The following is a 24,034-nucleotide window of genomic DNA, read 5'->3' on the forward strand; positions in this document are numbered from 1 at the left end:
CGTAAAAAGACAGTATAAGTCATTATAATCCGTAATTATGTCCCCACTGGATGCAACAAATTTCTCGTTTATAATGGGTTTTATTGTTTTTGTCTCATCGCTCCGGCCGGGACATGGTATGGTAAGGGGCCTAACATTTCCGTCACATGCTTGAGGTATTCGGCCAATCACAACGCACTGGATAGCTGGCCAATCACAGCACAACTAATAACAAAACATACTTACAGTCGCTGATTCAGAAGCACCAGATTGTCATAGCAAAGTCGGAATTGACCCGATTTTAATTTAGAAATAGCCTTTGTGCACAGCCAGCCTTGTACTCTTCTAGGTTCAAAAAACTGTCGTCCATAAAATGCGTTGAACCAATGATTCCTAATTGCATCTACTTCCGGAAGGCCAAATAAAGTGCTTTTGCTTTCACACTGAAACACACAGCGTCTCCCTGACATGGCTGCATCAACACTACTGCTGTTCCTGAAACCAAGCCTTCTTTCTTTGCGTGCACATTTGTATTCCACATAATATTTCCACATCGTGACGTAGACATGTAGGGGGCGTGTTAGGACGAGCCGTTTTAGGTAGGCGTGGTTGACTCTTAACTTTTATAAAGAATATCTCTTTGGATTTGAGACTTTAGTCTTTGCAACTTTACCGATCTTCTTTATGCACCAAGAGCTTGTAACACTCCAAAGAGAAAGGAAAACTTGAAATCGCATCATATGATCCCTTTAAACAAATCATTCACTGTTCTTGACTGAATCACTTTTATAGCTTAATAAGCTTTCGGTAACCTTTGCCTTATCAGATTTGGTGACTGTCCTGTATCTCTGTGGCTGTTCACATCAGAGCATAATACTTTCTAGGACAGGGGTTCTCAACTCTGGCCCTCAAGGTCCACTTTCCTGGAGAGTTTAGCTCCAACCTTGATCAAACTCTCCTGCCAGTAACTTTCTAATAATTGATTAACTTGTTCAAGTGTGTTTGATTAGGGTTAGAGCTAAACTCTAAACTTTCAAATTAGTCTGAAGGACTTGATTAGCTGGATCATTAAATGGTGCATTTAATTAGGGTTAAATCTAAACTCTGCAGGGCTATGGCCCTCCGGGAGCTGAGTTTGACACCCCTGTGCTAGAGTATCTCAGTGTACAGTGCTTTACACCTGTCTGAATACGCCTCTGATTGTACACATTAACACTGAGCTCTGCCATCCAGAGACACCTAGCGGAGACAGAACTTGTCGTCTTCTCAGCTAGCCCAGTGATTCAACATCACCCAAAACAGACATAAAGGTCATACGAAAGTATGCTGTGAACACTTCTGCACATGACTAACAACTGTACTTACGCTTAAAACCATTCAAAAACTACTATTTTAAGTGTATTTTACATGTTGCTTCACTCACCAAAGAAGTATTTGTTGTAGACTTAGTATAGAGGATGTTAAAAACTGATGCTTTTGATTGTCTGATTGATTGATTGATTCAGTGAAGTGATAACAAGTTCCCTGTAAATACATAAATTACAGTAGCCTATCATTGTTAATGCAAACATTCAGCATAATGGCATACAATTTAGCCTTGTATAATTGCAACTCTTATTTTCCTGTTTCTCATTTCCTCGTTATGTCTGTAGTGCACTTCTTTGACTGATTCCAAAATAATGTTGCCGCTCACATTATTTATTTAAAAACACTTGTTTGACTTTCATCAAAAATGACAGAGCAAAATATGAACATATTATAATATTGCAAATTATGATAATGGATGCAGCACATTGCATTTGGGTTGCAGTTTTACAACTTATCTCCTCAGCTGTTAGAAGCAATGTATGAAAACATAATGGAATGTTTGTTTTGGTTTCTCAATCACATTGACTGAATTATTGCCTCCAGAAAACAATTTAAATGTAATTGCATCACTTCTGCATTTGTCAAGAAAGAAATCCAAGGTTCCCAAAGGATTCCGCGAGAGTTTCATAGCTGTGATGGCAAACTTATTCCACAAGGGGTCTCCAGTGCTGTTTTGAAGGACTTAGCCTAAAAACATTCAAGGTTTTGCCTAAAAATGAGCTTGTGAATGAAACACCATTCCTTTCTTGTTTTTAGTAGCATATTTCTCATACCAATCACAGAAATTAAGATTCAGAAGGAAAAAAATCACACTACTGTATCAAGACCCGTTCACACCTAGAACGATAACTATAAAGGTCATTATAACGACAAATAGGCCTATACTAGCCTCCACACCAGCAGACGATAATTTTAATAAAGTAAACTTTTAATAAAGTTTAATGCTGGAGCTCTTTAAACTCAGGTAGATACTTATTGGCTTTCAAATGTAGTTTGTTTTATCATTCATCAGCTGGAGAAAAAAAAAAACGTTCTGAAAATGACTCCAATCATACCGTTCCTCTGTGTGTTATAGTTGTGGTGTGGACGTCTCTACTCTCATAGAAATAGAATGATTATTAAATCGTTATATAGTTATTGTTACAGTTATCATCCTTGGTGTGAACAGGCCTTGGTAATAAAATGGCACTATAATATTCCACATATTTGTGCGTGTGATTCAAGAGATGCAGTAGGACTATTTTCCCTCCTTTTCATTCTGTCTACCTCAACTCATATCCCTCCATAATCTTATCAGCAATGGTGCCACTATGATGTCATGCATCTGCCAAAACAGGACACACAGCCAGAGAGCCGGATGCTCATGGAAAGAATGGAAATGCCAATGGACTTATACCTTGACATATGAGCTGGTCCCTCACCACACATTTTACAGCAGTTCTTATTTATTTCAAGTACATGGTCATATGAGATGTGATTTGAAGTGAGAGCTAGGCAAAAATCAATCATGATACAATCATGCAGTGCTAGTCCATAAAATGAACCTGGGAGACCAGAGCAGCATATCTGGACACAATAATTAGGTCAGCTGTCAGAATACAAACCGATCCCGAAAGCATTCGACTGAAATTAATCCAAAAAGGGTTTTTTTTAAGAGTGAAGCTCTTGAATACTGTGACTTGGAGCACCTCATTCTCCATTTTGAGTCTGTAATGAGTCTGTATGAAATTGATGAGAGCGTGAAACATGTTGTGAAGGCAGTCGAGCCACATAGGGTGTGCGACTAATTGGCCAGAGAGGATGTGAGGCTGAATGGCTGACTGATGATTTTATTAACTCTCTGCAGCTGGGCCCAGTCCTGAGGTGTAGGAGGACTGCCCAAGAGGCCTCACACAGTCTCCTGGGAAACTAACGGTAAGCGCATTGCTGAGACGAGACCCCCTGTTCTTCTAGTGTGGGAGAGGGGGGAAATAGGGGGAGGAGCTGATTTGTATTTTCCCCCTTGCTTTAGTTCTCTGGTATAGCACATTTGGAGCAATGGAGCAGAGATTTTGCAGTATAGTTTTGCATTTGTGTTTGCATTTAGTGTCCTGTTTCTTGTCAGATAATGATGGATTTAAGTTATTCAAAGATACATTACAAATGCAAATCATACAAAAATGACTTTTATTTTTATATATTTTTGTGGAAGTTAGAAATTATTGTAACAAGGTCTCATTAAGCTGAAATTCTTGAATCCATTTTTTTTTTTGCCATGAATAGTTAGCCTGTTACTATTATTATAAAAAAAAAATGCATTATTATTAATATTTGAATTGACATGTAGGATGACAATTTGTTATTACAAGAAACCCATAAAAGAGAGAATGCCTTTATACTATCATGACTGTCATTACATTATTTTTTTATATTTAGTGCTGTCAAACAATTAATCGTGATTAATCGCATCCAAAATAAAAGATTTGTTTACATAATATGTGTGTGTACTGTGTATATTTATTATGTATATATAAATACACACACATGCATGTATATATTTCAGAAAAATATGTTGTTTATATATTAAATATATTTATATATAATAGAAATTATATGAATATATACATGTAAATATTTTCAATATATATACTGTATGTGTGTGTATTTATATATACATAATAAATATACATTACATTATGAAAAGGCATGTTTTGTTCAGATCAAATTGAGTAACTCTACGAAAATGCCACGATATCCATTCATAAAAAAATAAATAATATTTGTAACAATATTGCTTACCTTGAACATGTTTGAATGTTTTTGAAATGAATAAGACTACAGACATTAACTTATTAATAACATTAAAATGTTCTTAATAAATGTTTATAAATTAATAATAATGCTTTCATGAAACATTCGTTATTCATGTATTTAAAAAAATATATATTTTTGAAACACTTCTACTGTTGATCATATTAAACATCCTTATTTTTGACCCTGGACCACAAAACCAGTCGTAAGGATTATTTTTTTAATTAAGATTTATACATCATCTGAATAAGCTGAACAAATAAGCATTCCATTGATGTATGGTTTGTTAGGATAGGACAATATTTGGCAGAGATACAACTTTTTGAAAGTCTGAAATCTGAGGGTGCAAAAAAAACAAAAACAAAAAAACATTCAAAATATTGAGAAAATCGCCTTTAAAGTTGTCCAAATGAAGTTCTTAGCAATGCATATTACTAATCAAAAATTAGGTTTTGATATATTTACGGTAGGAAATTTACAAAATATATTCATGGAACATGATCTTTACTTAATATCCTAATAATTTTTGGCATAAGAGAAAAATCGATCATTTTGACCCATACAATGTATTGTTGGCTATTGCTGCAAATATACCCGTGCTACTTATGACTAGTTTTGTGGTCCCGGGTCACATTTGTCATAATTCGTATTCATTGATTCATATAGGCTAACACTAAACAACAAACCAAATTTTCCGGCATTTAGGGGAGAGCAGGGGCGAAAGTACCACTTTTCAGAAAAACGTAATTTTAAAAGATAATGTTTTAGACAGAGATATATTTTTGCTGTGGTCAATAACTCACAAGTGTGGTCTATCAATACCAGGTGGTATTTTGTAGAAATGTAAAACGACTTCAGTATAATTTCACTTTGAACATAAATTGTACATTGTTACTTTTGACCCCGTCTGTTGGGACTAAAGTAACACACAGGTGGGTCAAAAGTAACAACAATACAAGCTAGATTTTTTTTGTGTTACTCTTATTTTTTTGTTACTTTTGTCCCGCGTTACTTTCGCCCCGGTTCTCCCCCTATTACTAAAGATAAGCAGCACCTGAAAACTGCATTTGAAACAAAAAGCATTTACATATACTGTATATTCATTAAATATAGGGCCTATGGGCTATAATTAGCTCTTGCATTTTGCCATTTTTATAATACGGGGATACCCCATGTTTAATTCTGTAGCCTATGTTCTGTCTTCCAATAAAGCTAAACAGTGATCAACAAAATAACAAAAATGCTGTAGAAAACACAAAATAAGCCTAGACCAGGATCACTCATGGTCGCCCTATGATTCTAGGATGAAGAGCAGCGAGGAGCGAGCGAGCGTGCGTCTGCGATGATCTCACTGGAGGCGTGCTGCGCCATGTGCTGCTGTCCGCTTCTGACGGGAAACATACCTAGACACAAAGGAGCGCATGGTCCAAATGCAGCCCCATCCCAGACAAATAAACAAAGACCATACGCATGCGTGGGTCCGCATAAGACATTTGCTCCGTTAAGAACATCTCAGTATCTAAAAGTACAGATAACGTCCAGCATGATGGAGCGCTCGATGCGCACGCACAAAGAGAGGAACGAATTAACCCTTGCGGTCGTCAACGGAACTCCCTTACGATCTGTCGCGTCTCTACATCTCTTTTGTTACACATTACGGGTTGATGACTGGAAATAAGCGGGGGTTAAGATGCTCTCCGCGTGTTTGTGTTAAAAAGTGGACCGCCTCCTCCCTCATTTCTGTCCCCTCCCTCAAGAAACACCCTGCCCAGTAGCCTTTTGTGTTCACGGTGCCCTACACAGTCACTGCATTCCTGTTTCGTTTACTATCCGCTCATCCGAGAGCTCTGTATTCGAGATCTCCATGCGAAAGTGGCCCGATTGCGAGGAAATTACTCACATCTACTTCTGGGACTTTGCTACGCTGAGGAAATATAAGTGGAGTGTCCAGCTCCATTCATACTTTTATCCGTTCGCTTACCTTTAGCGGACAGGGGGGAAGTGAATACAAAGATATTTTGTACAAGCGTGAAATGGATTAAGTCGCATTGAGGAAAGCTGGAGCACCACAGACGAACCAAGCGACGGCGAAGGGGTCGGAGGGAGTCGATGAATTTCCAACATCGAGAAAGAGGTGAGATAGCAGTGTCTGTCTGATGGTGACCGAGCCTGTTCCTGGGAGCCCGTAAAAGGCAGACATGCTGAAACCTGGCGTGTAGAATCGAGATTTCGTGCCGGGTTTGTATGTCTGTTTTATGAAATGCACATTAAATATAAAAAAGTTCCTTTTTAGCATTAGGCTGGGTATTTCTGTACGACATTCCAGAATAATTCATGACACCATTTCAGGAGAGAGGTGTATGTGAGATGGTAACTGACCACGAGGACATTTTGAAATGCCAAAAATGCAAGAGAAAAAAAAAATCAGAGAAAATATAAATGTTCTACTTTAAGCGGGGCTTTCATATAATATATGCTATATGCGCAAAAAAAAACAACAACAACAAAGATTAAAATTGTCCCGTGAAATCGCGTGTGCTCTATTCAGCACAGATGAGCCTCTTCATCCCCCTGCAATGTTACATCTCGGTTGTAGCCATGTGTCAGTCACAGCAGTTCAGTACCATGTAGTGGACAGCGGCGCAGCTGGTACAGTAGATCAGTGATTCAAGGGTGGGAATTGTGTGTGTGTGTGGGGGGGTAAAGTCTTGACCCTCCCCCTCCCCCACAGAGAGTCAAAACAAAAATAGATGGGGGTCCCCTAAAAACTATCTATTATTTTTCATTAATAATATGCATATTATTTTTACTAATAGTATACATAAACACATTTCATCAGAATTTGTAAACGTTTCTGTCACCAAAAAGTCAGATAAAATCAAGTCAAATCTAAAAATGTAAAAGAGCGCGCTAAATAGAAGCTCAGGAACAGAAGTTGCGTTCGCCCAACAAGTAACCATAGCAACAGTGTGTAGCTCAAGTCAGAGCCGTTGAGAAATAGAGTTGCGACACTCCCATAGGCTTCCATAGGAACTGAGGAATGCGGAAGTAAAGCGTGTCAAGCACACTCGCCAGAAAGTAGAGGAAATTACAGCAGTTTTTGGCATTTTAACGCATTAGTTAACCTCTCGGAAATCTGGCCAGTAGTTGTATTATGAAACGCGTTATAGTTCATGTTTAGTTTTAGATAATAGGCAGTAATGCTATATTTGCAGTTAGATAACATGAGAAACACCTTAATAGCGATTATAACCAGATGCTAGTTGTCATATTTTTACGTTTTTAGTCTTTATGCAATCTTTCTCTCCCTGTAGTAAGTTGAATAAGTTATAGTGAAGACTGCCCATTAAAGGAATACAAGAAAGAGTTTCCCTGAATGCAGTTGGTTGCAGTATTGAGAGCTTCATGAACCATGTGACCGCGTGGCGGCGAGATCAAAGCGTGTCGCAACCCTGTTTCTCAACAGCTTTGGCTCAAGTTAGACGTCGACCAAGCATAAAGGTCTATTCACACCAAGGACGATAACTGTAAAGTCTTAATAATCGTTTAATAATCTAGTTCTATGAGAATAGTGAAGTCCATAATGAAAATGACACAGAGCAACGGTATCATTGGAATCACTTTCAAAGAGATTTTTTTTTAACAAATGAACTATAAAAACTTGATATGGAAAAAAGTGTTTTGTTTAAAATGCCCGCAGGATTATTGAAGTACATAAAATGACATATTTTTGAATATAGGCCAACATAACATAAAAACATTAAACACAGTTTGAATTTGCAATAAGAAAAAAATATCCACATTTTATGGACTTAAAGGGGTCATATGATGCGATTTCAATTTTTCCTTTCTCTTTGGAGTGTTACAAGCTCTTGGTGCATAAAGAAGATCTGTAAAGTTGCAAAGACTAAAGTCTCAAATCCAAAGAGATATTCTTTATAAAGTTCAGAGTCAGCCACACCTACCTAAAACGGCTCGTTCTAACATGCCCCCACATATCTACCTCACTATGTGGGAAGATTTGCATAACGCCGCCCAAATGTTCACGCAAAGAAAGAAGGCGTAACTTTTATTCTCACTGTAGTTTTGTTGACGCTGCAACCATGTCGTGAAGACGCTGTGTGCTTCGTTGTGAAAGCGAAACTACTTTGTTTGGTCTTCCAAAAGAGGACGATATCCGCTTCGTCATGCCTAGAGCTGATCTGTGCTGGTCGCTGAGGGAATTAATGTTTTTGTCTCGTCGCTCCGGCCAGGACACGGCATCAGCAGTATGTGAGGGGCGTAACATTTCCGTCTCCCGCTTGAGGTATTCGGCCAATCACAACGCATTGGATAGCTGGCCAATCACAGCACACCTCGCTTTTTCAGACCGATGAGCTTTGTAAAAATCGACGAGTTTCAAAAAGGCGGGGCATAGAGGAGAAACAATAATGTACAGTATGTGGAAAATAATGTGTTTTTTAAACTTTAAACCGCATAAACACATTTCATTAACCAAATACACAAAATAATGTTATTTTTAGCAGCATCATATGACCCCTTTAATGTTAGGTGTGACAAAGACAAGACGTTGTTTCCACCAAAAAAAAAAAAAAAAATCTATTTAACAAATTTAATGTTAATTCGTTAATATTCAGTATTTTCATTAAAATGCAAATTTCTGTTTAAAAAAAAAATTTGATAAAAAGACTGCGGTAGATAATAGATCACAAGTGGATTCCCAAGGTAAAAACAGCTACATTGATTTCATACTTTGAGAAATGTACAAAATTGGGTTTTCAATGCAGGATTTTGCTTAAAGTACACAACAATGTAAGTGTAATTCACTTTCTTCACTTCACTGCAGACATTTTACATTATCTTAGAGTGTGCAGATTTTCTTTCAAGTTATTTTCAAACGTCTTCTGATTAAGGAACACTGGAAAGGTTGGATCACTTAAATGAGTTGAAAAATCTCTCATTTTCTCTACATTTAGTACGTATATCTATTCAGTACCAACTTCCCACCAGCTCTGACATATTGCTGAAGAGACTCACAGACCGACTTGATTGCTGCTTTATTGCTAAGCTCCTTTTATTTGCCAGCCAAGAGATTCCTTGACAGCACAGACTTGAGTCTGTTCATTCCCGGCCCTCTCCTTATCCCCCTCTCTCTTCAGAGACAAACAAAGTAGCGCAGGATAAATAGTTCTCTCTCCCCTGAAAAGAGCCTTCTTTGTTTGTGCAGTGTGAGGCGTGGAAGCCGATACGGCCACCATGTGTCACCCAACTTTCATTAGCTGTCTGCCTGGAGAGAGATGAGGCTATTCAGGCTATTGCATGCTAAGTCAATACTGAATTCCACAAGGTAACTCCAGTAAGGGAAGCTTAGTCACTAATCAGTTATGTGGGCATATGCAGAACTGAATATTTACAGTGCTAATAGTCACAGCACTGGTTTTAATCTGATACTAGGCAGCAGAATTGAATCCTGATATTGACTGGCTATGCAGTCTACCTCATCAAACACCACCACAATGCTGTAATATCATCCAAAACCATTAATCTCAACATTTCTGGTTGGACTGCAGTTATGTGTCATAAAGCTCCGTTTTTGAACCCCTTGAAAGCGGTACCATTAGACATTACAGAACATCTTGAAAGGATGATATTTTGTGGTGTCATGGAATGGAACACAAAGTACTTTCCTTGCCAAAATTAGAGGTCTTCTTTTATTTTTTGCTCCCAAAGACCAGTGTATTTCATTACATTCATGAGGATATGGTTGATGAGCCTTTCATCACGAGATGCCTTGTTTTCCAATTGATTATCATTACTGAAAGAATCCTATATCACATTATAAAGAAATCAGGTTTCCAACCGTAAAATACCATTTTTAATTTCAAGGCCAATAAAAAATGTATACATTATATGTGTTTGTTATACTCTATCATTTAAAATACATAGTGATGAGATAGGTATAAAAACATGTAACTTTAAGCCTAATGATGCTTTAATGGATGTATTCATTTTACACTCCCTGTATTTGACTTTGTGTCCACCCATCCGCATCAGAAGCACAGAATATTTGCATGACTAGCAAGACAAATTACAAGCGTGCCAAGTGATCCATTTACTAGGCTGATTTGAGCACTTAGATATTCCAAGACCATTTGAGGCTGAGCCAAATAAAAGTTGCAGGATATTTAATACCACAAGCATAGGCACAGATGTTTTTATCTTTCAACAGATCTTAATCAGGGTAGCGTTGCTTAACAACATACAAAAAAAAAAACACTTTCAGTAGACAGAAACTCCAAAAAAAAAAGCTGTGAGTTGTAAATAAAATTTGTGATTTAAGTGATTGAAGACCTTTATACACTCTACACTCTAAAAAATGCTGGGTTAAATACAACCCAGTATTTTTTAGAGTGTATATTTGAATATTCCTGGACACTAAAAGACATGGTTTCAACAAAACAGAGTGCTTTGTTTTCACAGTGTTTTAAGCTTTGCAATGGGCTGACATTGAAGAAAGAAGCAGTTAAAACTATATTATAAGTCATTGCAAATACATTGTTTTCATCTGTGTTAAATTCTATATGGCGTCTAACCTGCTTAAGGTCTATAACATGTATCTAGTAAATATCCTGTGTTTGATCTTATTCTGTTCTCACTTTCAGATTTTACTCGGCCAAACGGCAAAATGATATCTCCAAAAGACAAGCCCAAGAAGAAGCCTCCCAAAGACAGTATGACCCTGCTGCCATGTTTCTACTTTGTAGAGGTATGCTGTCAACATGTTTCAGTTGTTTTGGTGATGCTTTAACGATCTCTACAAGGCTTCTTCATCCTGCCGTTGAACTGCCTAAAGAATAGCATGATGTGTTACGCACCACTGCCTTATCTTATGAGGAGAGTCATCTGCATATAATGCCATTTACATGTCGCTTTGAGCTATAATACAATGACATGATGAAACATATGAGCCTGTAAAATGAATTGTGATTTTAGCTGTGTAATAAATGACATGACATGACTTGCAAATGTCACAGAACTGATATTTAACACATAAGCGGGATATGGGAATGCTCAAGTTCTTATCCTATGTAGGTGATGTCAAGTACATGTTTTAACCAGGGTTAAGAGGTTTTAACAGGATTTCAGCAAAGGATTATTTGGGCTTAAACTGCTTTATTCCTATTCAATGAGATAATATTGATGTAAACATCAAAGAAAATTGTTGAAACGTGAAGCGTCAATGGAAAATGTAACTGGTTACCGCTAGACCTATTTTTTAATGTTTACATAGATATTTATACACTTAAGTCACACTGAAAATGTCTGAATATTATCACACTTTTCTGAATGTCATTAAATTGGATTTTTTTTTTTAAACAAACAAACAAAAAACAAAGTGGCATCTGCAAACAAATGATGCCAGAGCTTTCCTCAGAACTAACTTTTTTTGCAATTAATTGAAATATCTAGTCTCATGTTTTAGTGGTTGTATAAAGTCAGTTCCTCTAGCTAGATCACAGCCATATCAGCCATATCACCCTGCAGCCCAAGACTGGTTGGCCACTGAAGCTAAGCAGGGTTGAGCCTGGTCAGTACCTGGATGGGAGACCTCCTGGGAAAACTAGGTTGCTGTTGGAAGAGGTGTTAGTGAGGCCAGCAGGGGGTGCTCACCCTGTGGTCTGTGTGGGTCCTAACGCCCCAGTATAGTGACGGGGACACTATACTGACAAAAAAAGCACCGTCCTATGGATGAGACGTTAAACCGAGCTCCTGACTCTCTGTGGTCATTAAAAATCCCATGGCACTTCTCGTAAAGAGTAGGGGTGTAACCCCGGTGTCCTGGCCAAATTGCCCCACTGGCCTTTGTCAATCATGGCCTCCTAATAATCCCCAACCACTTGATTGGCTCTATGACTCTCTCTCCTCTCCACCTGTAGCTGGTGTGTGGTGAGCGCACTGGCGCCGTTGTACTGTGGCTGCCGTCGCATCATCCAAGTGGATGCTGCACATTGGTGGTGGTTGAGGAGAAACCCCCCCACATGATTGTAAAGCGCTTTGGGTGTACAACAATACACAATAAAGCGCTATATAAATGCATCATTCATAGTTACTACAGGTGTTGTTAAACACATTACTATGAACATTAATGTTTGGTAGTCTAAAAAAGTCCAAATGCATTTTTTGAAAGAAAGTAATAGAATGTTTAAAGAATACGTTTTTTTTTACAATATGTAAAAAGTGTTTATACTTTTTTCTCAAACAAATGCTATATTTTGTTATTTCAAGCCAAGACATTCATGCATTTTTAAGCTTGGCTTAAGTGTTCAAATATTTTTTGGGACCACTGTATGCCTAATACTGTGTGCATGAATAATTCATGAAGGTATCCATGCAGTATATGTTAACTGATTCCTCCCTGCATAATCCTCTCCTGTGCCACCTTTCCCATAACCCAACTATTCTTCCTCTTTTTCTTCCCTTTTAGCTGCCAATAGTGGCATTCTCCATGATCTCTCTTTACTTCTTGGAGCTGACAGACGTATTACAGCCAGCCAAAGTTGGGTTCCGTTGCCATGACCGCACACTGAGCATGCCCTATGTGGAAACAGGAGACGAGCTCATCCCTCTGCTCATGCTGCTCAGCCTGGCCTTTGCTGGCCCTGCAGCGTCTGTGAGTGTTCATACTATATTCATAAACGACCTAACCTATTTATCTCACTGTTGCTACTGTGAATATTACACTAAATCCTGTTACTCTATTCATTGATGCAATGTGGACAGTAACAGCATGGCCAGTGAATTGCATGGTCAAGGACCGAGTTTTAACATCTTGTATAAAGCATAATTAAACACTTGACAGATTGGATTTCTGTAATGTTGCTTCAGGCAGCTCTCATTCTTCTGTGTGTTTTTGGCTTAGATCATGCTGGGTGAAGCCTTGATGTACTGCATGCAGTCCAAACTGAAGATTCGCTCTGGTACAGAAGGCAGTATAAATGCAGGAGGCTGCAACTTCAACTCCTTCTTACGCAGAACAGTGCGCTTTGTGGGTATGTTAAAAAACTTTACAATTAAATTATATTTGGGGTCAGACATATGATTTAATGTTTTTAAAGAAGTCTCTTATGCTCACCAAAGCTGTATTTATTTGATTCAAAATATAGTAAAAACACATTTTATGTGAAATATTATTACAATTTAAAATAACTGTTTTCAATTTTTATATATGTTAAATGTATTTTATTTTATTTTCAGCAGTCATTACTCCAGTCTTCAGTGTCACATGATCCTTCAGAAATCATTCCAATGTGCTGATTTGGGTTTAAGAAATATTTCTTCTATTATTATCAATGTTGAAAACAGTTGTGCTGCTTAATATTTTTGTGGAAACCACGAGACATTTTTTTGAGGACTTTCTGATGAATAGAAAGTTTAAAAGAACAGTGTTTATTTAAAATAGAAGTGTCCATAGAGTGTCAATTTCTTTAATTAAAAAAAAAAAATCTTACTGATCCCAAACTTTTGACTGGTAGTGTAATAATGTAATAATATGAAGTTAAACTCATTACTATTTTCAAATTTTTAACAGTCACATTGGTCACACTTTATTTTAAGGTCCAATTCTTGTTATTAACAAACCATTAACTGCTAACTTTTGCCTCAATAAACTACTAATTTGCTGCTTATTAATAGTAAGGTAGTTGTTAAGTTTAGGTATTGGGTAGGGTTAGGGATGTAGAATATGGTCATGCAGAATAAATGCTTTATACGTACTAATAAACAGCCAATATTTTATTAATAGGCATGCTAATAAGCAACTAGTTAATAGTGAGAATTGGTCCTTATACTAAAGTGCTACCGTAACAAATCTACAAAGATATTTGAGGTATGTCTCAGTCTCTATTACATACATTACTGATTTTAGCTGAACCATAAAAAACCATCCCACAAATGGCCAATCAAAATGCTCTATGATTATAGAAACATTCTGAAGTTGATCTGACAACTCCTGCCATAAACACACAGTATACTCAATATGTGGGAAATTACAGGTAAAGTTAAAATATATATAAACAACTAAAATATTAAAATATATATGCAAATAATACATCTTTGTATGGTACTTGTATGGCACACACGAAAAAGCTTTAAATGGTAATCTCTTATTTTTAGTTTTAATACTCAGGAGTTGGGACCTCTTCTGACTTCTGACATTCATTATTCATACACTGACAGCATTCAGACATTTTTACAGGCTTTTTCTATTTTGGTAGAAGCATATGGTCGAGTGTTGGCTACATAAGACTCACACAGACAAACAAAAACAAGTCTGGCTCTGTTCACACGGTTCCACACTGACAGTTTCTCGTCCCCACACAGGTGTTCATGTGTTTGGGCTGTGCGCCACTGCATTGGTGACTGACGTTATCCAGCTGGCCACTGGCTATCATGCTCCTTTCTTCCTAACTGTGTGCAAACCCAACTACACACTGCCGGGTGTGGCCTGCGATAAAAACCCCTACATAACCCAGGACATCTGCTCAGGCCGGGACCAGTATGCCATCCTGTCAGCAAGGTGAATACACACAAACAACACCATGCCTTCTCACATATGCCAAGGTAAATTCATTTTGTTGTTGTGTTTAGGGTGTTACCTAATTTGCATATTCTATTTGCATATATGTGCTAAAACACAAAGTATTGTTTATTTGTATGCAATACGCATACACATTTTTGCCCCTGTAGTGTTGCATACCCAATGTGTGGACTAAACAGGATGACAAATAGATATTCTTTGTGTTTATTTCAAGTTTTTTTTAGTTTCTATCCCATTGCAGCATTTCCCTACAAGGACTACAAATGGGATTTATCCTTTTTTCTCCCCAAATCCTTGTCAGGTGGCACATAGAACGAGGAAGCTATGGAACAGATATGAAATTGTGTTTTGCTCACTGAAGTGTAGTGCTTTCCTCCTGCATCTCTTCCTTGGCTCATTTACATTTCTTCCTCACATGCTAAAACTCTTGGCTGCGCTCTGTGATAATTCATGTGATGTTACTGAAGCCACTGTCACTTTTTCCTCTTTTTTTGTCTGTCTTTGTGTTATCAGGAAAACTTTCCCCTCCCAGCACGCCACTCTGTCTGGCTTCGCAGCCGTCTACATCTCGGTAAGCATTTCTCTTTACTTTTCTCAGGGAACTTTGATTTAAAAATGATCTGATGCAAAATACTTGTAATTTGAAAAACCGTGCCACTGTGATCACTGAGCTAGCACTCTTATTAGAAGGATCCAGCATCAGCATTATGTGGCGTAGAACATTATCAACTGCTGATTGACCTCTGCTGAATTTCCTAAAAAGTGCAGAGTATATAGGCCACAGCCAGCTTGGTGTCTCACAGCTGTAGAGCCTGAGATGCTCATTAGTCTACTTTTGTTAGATATGCCTCGTTGAACTCAATGTGGGTTTTCCAACTGTTAATGAAGTCATTCTCTCTGGACAGTTAAGAGAGACAGTCAAGCTGCTTTAACTACATTTGGAGTATTTTAGGTAAATCTAATTGGTATTAGTGTTATCCAGTAGAATCTAATTGGCGGACCTTAAAAAAGCATATAAACCAGTTATTGTAAAACAATGAAACAGAGGTAACTGACTCAAGTAAAGTGGACTAGGAATTGCATGTCTTTCCCCATGGAAGTATGTCTCAAATATCAAACTTAATCATTTAAAGCTGCAGTCCGTAACTTGTTTTGGTTAAAAATGATCTGAAATCAATATTTGAGCAAGTACATAACCAGCCAGTGTTCAAAACTATCGCCTTACTTCAGCACGATTCACAAAGGTTAGCTTATAATAATGTTTTCTAATTTGAGTGGTACAGGATGGCGACAAAGAGGCAAAACTTACGGACTGCAACTTTAAATAAAATTAGGTAGCTTGGCTACATTTTTAGATTTAACTCTTAGATTCTGTGATTATCAAATATCATAAAATATCATATTCTAGTATATGGAATGGAAGGGAAATTATGCCTGGAAAAAGTAATTGAACAAGCCTGATAAAAAAAATGTAAAAAAAAATTTAACAACAACAATATAATCAAAAAGCTAAAACCTCTAATAATTCCTTATTTAAAAACTTTTATTTAAAAATGTCCTTATAAATGCTTTAAGGAAAAGCATGGGCCTCATGGGCCCGAGCCTCATTTTGAGTTACTACTATTTAAAATCTTTAAAGAAAACTCCAAATAAATTTAAAGGAAAGCTTTACGGGTTAACAGTGAAACATCAACTTAAAGGGATAGTTCACCCAAAAATGAAATTTCTGTCATTAATTACTCACCCTCATGTCGTTCCAAACCCCAACACCTTTGTTCATCTTTGGAACACAAATTAAGATATTTTTATGAAATCCAAGAGCTTTATGACGTTGAATAGAGAAGAAATTGTTGATCGTTAGTCATTATTTTTGTTTTCTTTGCACACAAATACTATTTTCCTAGCTTCATAAAATTACAGTTGAACCACTGATGTCACATGGATTATTTTAACAATGTCCTTTCTGTGCCTTGAACGTGGTACTTGCGTTGCTGTCTATGGAGGGTCAGAAAGCGCTCAGATTTCATCAAAAATATCTTCATTTGTGTTCCAAAGATGAACGAAGGTCTTACAGGTTTGGAATGACATGAGGTTAAGAAAATAATGACAGAATTTTCATTTTGGGGTGAACTATCCCTTTAATTAAAACAAACAAGTACAGCAAAAACACTCATTTTAAGTGGAAAAAGAAAAAGTTTAATTTGAGACAGCTGTTAGAGGTCATTTCATATTTATGAGGTTTTTACCAGAGCAGTTGTCATGTTGTTGTGATACTTATGTTTCTCTACTCAGATGTACTTCAATGCCACCATATCAGACAGTACCAAGCTGCTGAAGCCTGTGCTGGTGTTTGCGTTTGCCATAGCAGCAGCCCTGGCAAGTTTGACCCAAATCACCCAGTATCGGAGCCACCCGATTGACGTCTACGTGGGCTTTGTGATAGGGGCTGGCATTGCTGTTTATCTAGTGAGTCTTTGTTTTTAGTTTGCCTCTCCGAACAACTTTTGCTTTGACAGCTTGAATTTTGGGTTAGCAGAGGATTTCAAGACTTATTTATCTTCCTCTTTTCACTGTTTTATAATCTGCCGACTGCAAACTCTATATTTAGGATTTCTTTTCTATTAGAGGAAGAGAAATCCTCCAGGATTCATCAGGAACAATTTCACAGCTCCTTTTCACTTTCTCCATGTCATCTCTTTGCTTCGTCTCTTTCCTCTGATATGCTTTTGTGTTATAATCTCTCTAACCAGTCAAGTGGGTTAAAACTATTTCTAAAAATGTCATTTATAATACAATAGTAAATAGGTAAAAGAAAAAAGTCAACAGACAAAAAGTAAAAGTAATAAAACTCTGTAGCACTGAACAATGTTTTGTTTTTTACAGTAAAAATACAATAAAATACAAAATAAACTAAAATCATTTTTGTGGCTCCAAAAAATGACCCTGTCAGTGGAAAACCTTCCCAGATTTGTATAGAAGCTGTTATAGCAGCAAAGAGAGAACCAACTCTATTATTAATGGCCAATGTTCTAATATAAACTATTCAATAAACAAATACGAGTATATTTGGTGTACGTGCAATCTAATTAATTTGTCTTCATGAGGTAAAAAATGTCTCATGAGCTCTTGTTAACCTTACAATAACAACTGTTTCTCACACTCCAGGCACTATATGCAGTGGGGAACTTTAGGTCCAATGAAGAGTCCTACGCCAGGCCATTGAAGCAGCCCCCTCCTCCACAAAAAGATCCTCTAAGAGAACTGACACAGCGTGGCCATGACTCTGTGTACCAAAAGGCCCATGCTTCTGAGAGCAACGATGAGCTATCGGCCCCGCCACATGTTGCTGGCCTGAACCGTAAGGTGCGTCGAGAGAAGGCCTCAATGGGCAGCCTAAAGAGGGCTAGTGCAGATGTTGAGCTCCTGGCTCCTCGCAGCCCAATGGGGAAGGAGACCATGGTGACCTTCAGTAACACACTGCCCCGTGCTAACACCAATGCTATGGAGGAGCCTGCTCAGCGTCACATGACCTTCCACGTGCCGATGGACTCTCAGCGTTCTAAACAATTGGTGTCCGAATGGAAGCAGAAATCAATGGAGATGCACAGTCTCAGCTTGAGGGATGAGAAAGAGGAGGAAGGAGCAACTGCAGAAGGAGTTGACGGAGTTGAAGGAGAAGCTTCAGAGGATCTGGGCATGCCGTCCTCCCTTTATCCTACCGTGCAAGCCAATAGGGGAGCAACAGCGACAGCAGGAGGTGCCAGGGCGATGATGCCTCAGAGGCCCAGTGCCCCACAGTTGGTTCATATCCCAGAGGAAGCCACCAGACCACCACCAGTGTCACCTAAAAGCGCCACCACACGGGCAAAATGGCTATCCATGACGGAGAAAGGAGGTCCGGTACCAGCTGCCACGCCGGAACCCCCACGATTACCCAACCAACCACGGGTTATTCAGGTCATTGCCATGTCTAAGCAACATGGTCCAGGTAGCATCACCACACCAAAGTCCTCCGAGACTGCCTCATCCTGTGCCACCTCCAGCACTGGCTCAGAGTCGCCGTACTACCGCATTCCATCGGAGCAAGACAGAAGCAGCATTGTCACGGTAGACGCTCACGCTCCTCATCACCCAGTGGTCCGTCTTTCTTCAGGCAACGGGAACACGTGGGATTGGAGGAGCACCTCTAATGGCAGCACAGAAGTCCATGAGACCAGCCGGACACTCCCCAGGCAGGAATGCGTCCGTGATTATCGTCCCATGAAAACGGACTCCCTTTGCTCCTCTACCAGTGATCCTGATCTAGGGATCCTGCCTCCGCCACCGCATCCTGACCTGCTCCTCGACAGCAGTCTAAGTCGAGATTCCTTGCTTCACCATAAGTCCTCGATCTCAGCTAAAGACTGGGAGCCTGGTCAGCCTCACCAAGAGCCAGACCACTTCTTTAAGAACTTGCAAACAAACAGACCATTTAAGGACTGAAGATGTTACTGTAGGTCAAAGCAGGGACACTGCAGACTTCTTTTAGGGAAGGACCCAATGTGAATAATTGTGTTTTCAGTGGATGGCGAGAGAAGACAGCCTTTTTGGTTATCTCACATGGAGCATCTGGGGTGGATTAGTGCAGTGGAGCACCAGAAGGATCACACAGACTTGAGGAGGCTGTTGAGTGTACATGCACAATCTGTGAGGAAAGATGACCCACAAACCTCAAATCAAGTTGCAGAGGCGGACAGTAACTAAGTACATTTACTTGAGTATTGTACTTAAGTACACTTTTTGAGTATCTGTACTTTACTTGAGTATTATTTTTTCTGGGAACTTATGACTTTAACTTCACTACATTTGAAAGACAAATATTGTACTTTTCACTCCACTACATTTCTATCAAGATCCTCGAAGTAGAAAGTCGTTACTCTGTAGCAGCTTTGAAAGTCAGTGTGTGATTTTTTTTATTCTCTAAAACGTGACTTTCTTTTTTTCAGACAGTTTATCAGTAATCACTCTTGTAGGGCTACATGAAGTGATTTCCCAGCATTTTTTGAACACTGACCAGTTGCAAATGTGATATTTATTTACAACAATTCAATAATAAGATAGTCAGTGTATTCAGCAGGTGTAATGTATTCTAAGTTGCTTCAGAAGTATTGTAAGTATTACAAACAACAATAATAAAACAGTGCATTGACATAAAAAGGGAAATTTACTTTTGGTACTTAAATACTTTTAAAAGCAAGTACTTCTGTACTTGTACTTAAGTAAAAATCTGTCTTTACAACTTTTACTTGTAATGGAGTAATATTTGACCAGCAGTATCTGTACTTTCACTCAAGTAATGGAGTTGAGTACTTTGTCCGCCTCTGTCAAGTTGTAATTAATATATTAAGGCTTTCTGTTCCTTGCAGAAAGCGTTGCCCCTTTCAAGAAGCTACGTTCTCGTGAGTAAAGACATAACAACCAAACATATTTACATTTGAGGTTTCATTCATACACAAAGACTTACTTATGTTGTATTGTACAAGGTCATGTTTTAGTTCATTAATGATTCAGACTCATTGGGGACAGTTTTATCCTGGGAATATGGACAGGTAAGCAGTCTCATGACTTTGCTGTGTATGGAATCAGTTTTAAGTAGGTCTAGTCGTGTTCTCCTTTTTATACTAAAATATGAAGTACTCTTGCTTGTTTGTACGTGTTGCATGTGTGTTTATTTATGTGTCTTCTTTACTTTGGATGGACTGTTATAAATCAGCAGGGATGGTCTCTTTCATTTTGCTGCCCAATGTTAAGGTTTTTGTAACAAACTGAATAATAAAATTGTAATAATACTATCTGCTTTTAATCAGTGAATCTAGTGAATTCTGATAGACGTTTTCTGTCAAAATCCATGATTTTCTCAGACATTTTGAAAAACAAGTGATTGTGTTCACTGCTTTTCTTCTACACTTTCATAAATTTACTGTATATTCAGACAGTTTTGATAAATGGACTATCATACAGAATATTACATCTTTATTTATTTATTCATCTTAATTTTTCAGAACATCAACAACAAAAACTACAGCTAATAACAGGGCATGCATTAATATATTTGATATTATAGATATTTTTATTAAACAATGTTCAATCGTTTATTTTTTAGGGGAAAACATACAGTAATTCATGTGTGTGAGCTTATCAATATTACATCCACATTATAAGCCAGTATTTCTTCAAAAATTCAAAACAAAACACACGCACAACAGCATATTTCATATCATACATTAGAAGGCAACAGAAAGGTACATAGTTTTAAAGATGCTACATGCAGTTTGCAGTGATATGCATTGCTCTTTCAAGACAGGCATGATAAATCGTGTGCTTTAGGTTGTAAGAGAGTATCTCTTCTGATCTATAAATCACTACTGCATGGGTCAGTATCGCCCATCTTTAATGAATTTGTCAAAAAGACACCCAACATAATTAATGTGATTTTCATCTTTAAAAATTAATAAATCAGAGCTGCTGAAGATACAAATATCCTAAGAGAGACCTACCGTGTGGCTATTTAAGGAAGGGACTTTGTTTATTCAAACAGTTGGAGAGAATATGGTGTGACATGCCTGTTGTAAAGACAGTGATCAAATCATATACTCATTTCAGAATAGTGCATTAAACATTCAGTGCCCTGGGCCAAGTCAGACTGTGACTCAATATTGCAGCTCTATAAGAACAGTGAATGTTCCCTTAGTGGGTCATAAAAAGATCTGCAGCCTAGGCTTCTGTGGAAGTGACTCGTATGTGCCACTCCTACAGCACAGACTTGACCTCCTTGTGGTGATTCAACAACACAAGCAAAAAGAAGAAACATACAGAGATTGAGGTTTTGACAGCAATGGGGCAAAATATTTTGGACTAGAATGATTTGTAAGATGATATCAAGGTTGCTGAGTTTGCCAATATCATGTGATTGAGACATGCAGTATCTTCCGCTTGACAAGATCACACTCATTTTATCAGTCAAGACCAAAACTGTCCTACTACAGCACACAATGTTTGGACGTTCTGGGCTAGAGATCAATGTTATAGTAGCATTAAAGGGTTTAAACCAAGGAGACCAAATTATTGTCAGTTATTGTCAAACAGAACCTACATGTACAAGTGCTCTATGTGGCTTTGAATTATGGGTACTCTAATAATTACAGTGTATACATGAATATGGAAGAAGAAGTGTATTCTACAGCTAATGTCATAATTAAATTAAATGAAATACGCATGCTTATTAAGTCAAGTCAAGTCAAGTCAAGTCACCTTTATTTATATAGCGCTTTTAACAATACAGATTATGTCAAAGCGCGCTCTGATTGTTTTTGTTGTAGAATACGATAGGGGATATATTCACACGTTATAGAAACGAAAATGATGGTGTATACAATTGATTTTAAGATAAAAAAAATTAGACGACAAATAATTAACTTGACGGAGCTCAAACTCAAAACACACGGCAGCAACAAAACAAAATTAATGGTTGTGATGGTTGTTAAATGGCTATTAGTAACACTTTGTAATTAGTTAAATGCATTAGGTACTGTGAACCAACAATTAACAATTTTTACAGCATTTAATAGTCTAATGTTGATTTATAAATTCATGTTTATGAATAATTCATAATATATCTATACCCAATTGTATAATGTTTAAAATGATGTTTAATCAAGATTAATCAACTAATGTTAATGTTTGTAACCGTATTGTTAAATGTTACACTGTTATTTTATGTCATTTTGGAAAGTGTATCCCTAACTAAGATAAATTCTGTGCCAGTGATGTTTATCATCCCTTCCAGAACTCTGGGCAACACGACAGTTGTCCATCTCCATGGTTAAACAACTCATTATGCCACAACATATACAGAGTCTTAGATAGAGCATCTCTGTGATCTTGAAGATGTTCTTTAAGGTTGCAGGTTCAACATTAACCGTGAAATGAAGAACAAAAGGAGGTGAAGAACCTGGACTTCTTAATCGAATAGATTAAGCCACAAACGGAGAAGCTGGCAAACATTACAAGACCACAGATGGAAAGGCAAGAACAAACTCTAATTGGCTTAATAAAGTTTTACTGTCCCTCATTTTGCTTTAGTAACAAAAGTATCAAAATTCACTAGTGAATGTGTGAGGAAGCATCTAAGCTAAAGCTACATTTCTCAAACCATATCAACTGCCTATTCAGCAAGTGTGTGCTGAGTGTGGTGATAAGAAACATCACACTGTATTCTCTTGCTATTTCAGTATCTGAATTGCTATTCAGAACAAATAGTGAATACATTTTATTTAAGAGTAAGAAGTATACAACATGAACGACTGAAATTACAGTGATTTGGAAAATGCAACTTCCTGGTCTACTCTCATTTACATGTGCGTGCCTACTACATCTCGCAATCATAATATGCAGTGTAGGCGGTCCGAAGGATGATTTGAGCGTGAGTGAATTGATTTGAATTTGCTGGCAGATGCATGAAGATTCTAAATGGTAACATCGCTGTGAGCATGTCCTGCAGGCTGATGCTCTGACACACTTACACTGTTCTTACAACAGATAAGTGGGAACTGGGAAGACTGTATGCTTGCTTGTTTATGTGTTCATGTTCTGCATTCACAGGCTGATGGAAGGGAGGAAATGTCAGCGTGAATTGTTCACTTGTATTACAGCTACTGCTCAAATACTGCCTTGATTGTCTCACCTGTAGCGTTTATTTTATTTTCAGTAAATTGGTTTGCTGAGAGTAAGACATGTGGCCTCTCTCATCGAAACAGGCAAGCAGGGGAGAATAGGATGAGCCTGTGTGAAATTATGCACAGTTTTTATTTTGTTTATTCAAAACATCAAGTGATTCAGTAGTTACAGATCATATCTAGTAATTTACATTTACATTTACATTTAGTCATTAAGCAGACACTTTTATCCAAAGCGACTTACAAATGAGGACAATAAAAGCAGTCAAAACTAACAAAAGAGCAACAATATATAAGTGCAAATGACAAGTCTCAGTTAGCCTAACGCAGTACACGTAGCAAGGTGTATATATACATATACATATACATGCATATATATATATATATATATATTATACACACACATATACACACACACACACAAAGAAAAACAAGCTGGAACAGATGTGTTTTTAGTCGTTTCTTGAAGATGGGCAAGGACTCAGCTGCTCGGATTGAGTTGGGCAGGTAATTCCACCAGGAGGGAACAGTTAATGAAAAAGTCAGTGAAAGTGATTTTGTGCCTCTTTGAGATGGCACAATAATA

General features: G+C 37.7%; 1 protein-coding gene across 1 annotated transcript; it reads left to right on the plus strand.

Moving 5' to 3' along the window:
* The first annotated feature begins 6,121 nt into the window (after positions 1 to 6,121).
* Positions 6,122 to 19,439, plus strand: LOC107688501 (phospholipid phosphatase-related protein type 3-like). Its single transcript, XM_016486185.1, has 8 exons — positions 6,122 to 6,271; positions 10,800 to 10,903; positions 12,623 to 12,808; positions 13,058 to 13,187; positions 14,518 to 14,713; positions 15,248 to 15,305; positions 17,027 to 17,200; positions 17,900 to 19,439. Exons 1-8 carry the CDS (start codon positions 6,247 to 6,249, stop codon positions 19,214 to 19,216), a joined length of 2,190 nt encoding a protein of 729 aa, XP_016341671.1. The 5' UTR covers positions 6,122 to 6,246; the 3' UTR covers positions 19,217 to 19,439.
* Positions 19,440 to 24,034: the final 4,595 nt, after the last annotated feature.

Source organism: Sinocyclocheilus anshuiensis, unplaced genomic scaffold (genome assembly GCF_001515605.1).
Source record: "Sinocyclocheilus anshuiensis isolate Anshui unplaced genomic scaffold, SAMN03320099.WGS_v1.1 scaffold329, whole genome shotgun sequence".
Classification (NCBI taxonomy): Eukaryota; Metazoa; Chordata; class Actinopteri; order Cypriniformes; family Cyprinidae; genus Sinocyclocheilus; species Sinocyclocheilus anshuiensis.

Excerpts from the sequence above, each read along its gene's own strand:
- LOC107688501 (XM_016486185.1), top strand. The coding sequence starts at position 6,247 with ATGAATTTCCAACATCGAGAAAGAG. Across the intron at positions 6,272-10,799 it reads TTTCCAACATCGAGAAAGAG|ATTTTACTCGGCCAAACGGC; the intron begins GTGAGATAGCAG and ends TCTCACTTTCAG. Across the intron at positions 12,809-13,057 it reads TTGCTGGCCCTGCAGCGTCT|ATCATGCTGGGTGAAGCCTT; the intron begins GTGAGTGTTCAT and ends TTTTTGGCTTAG.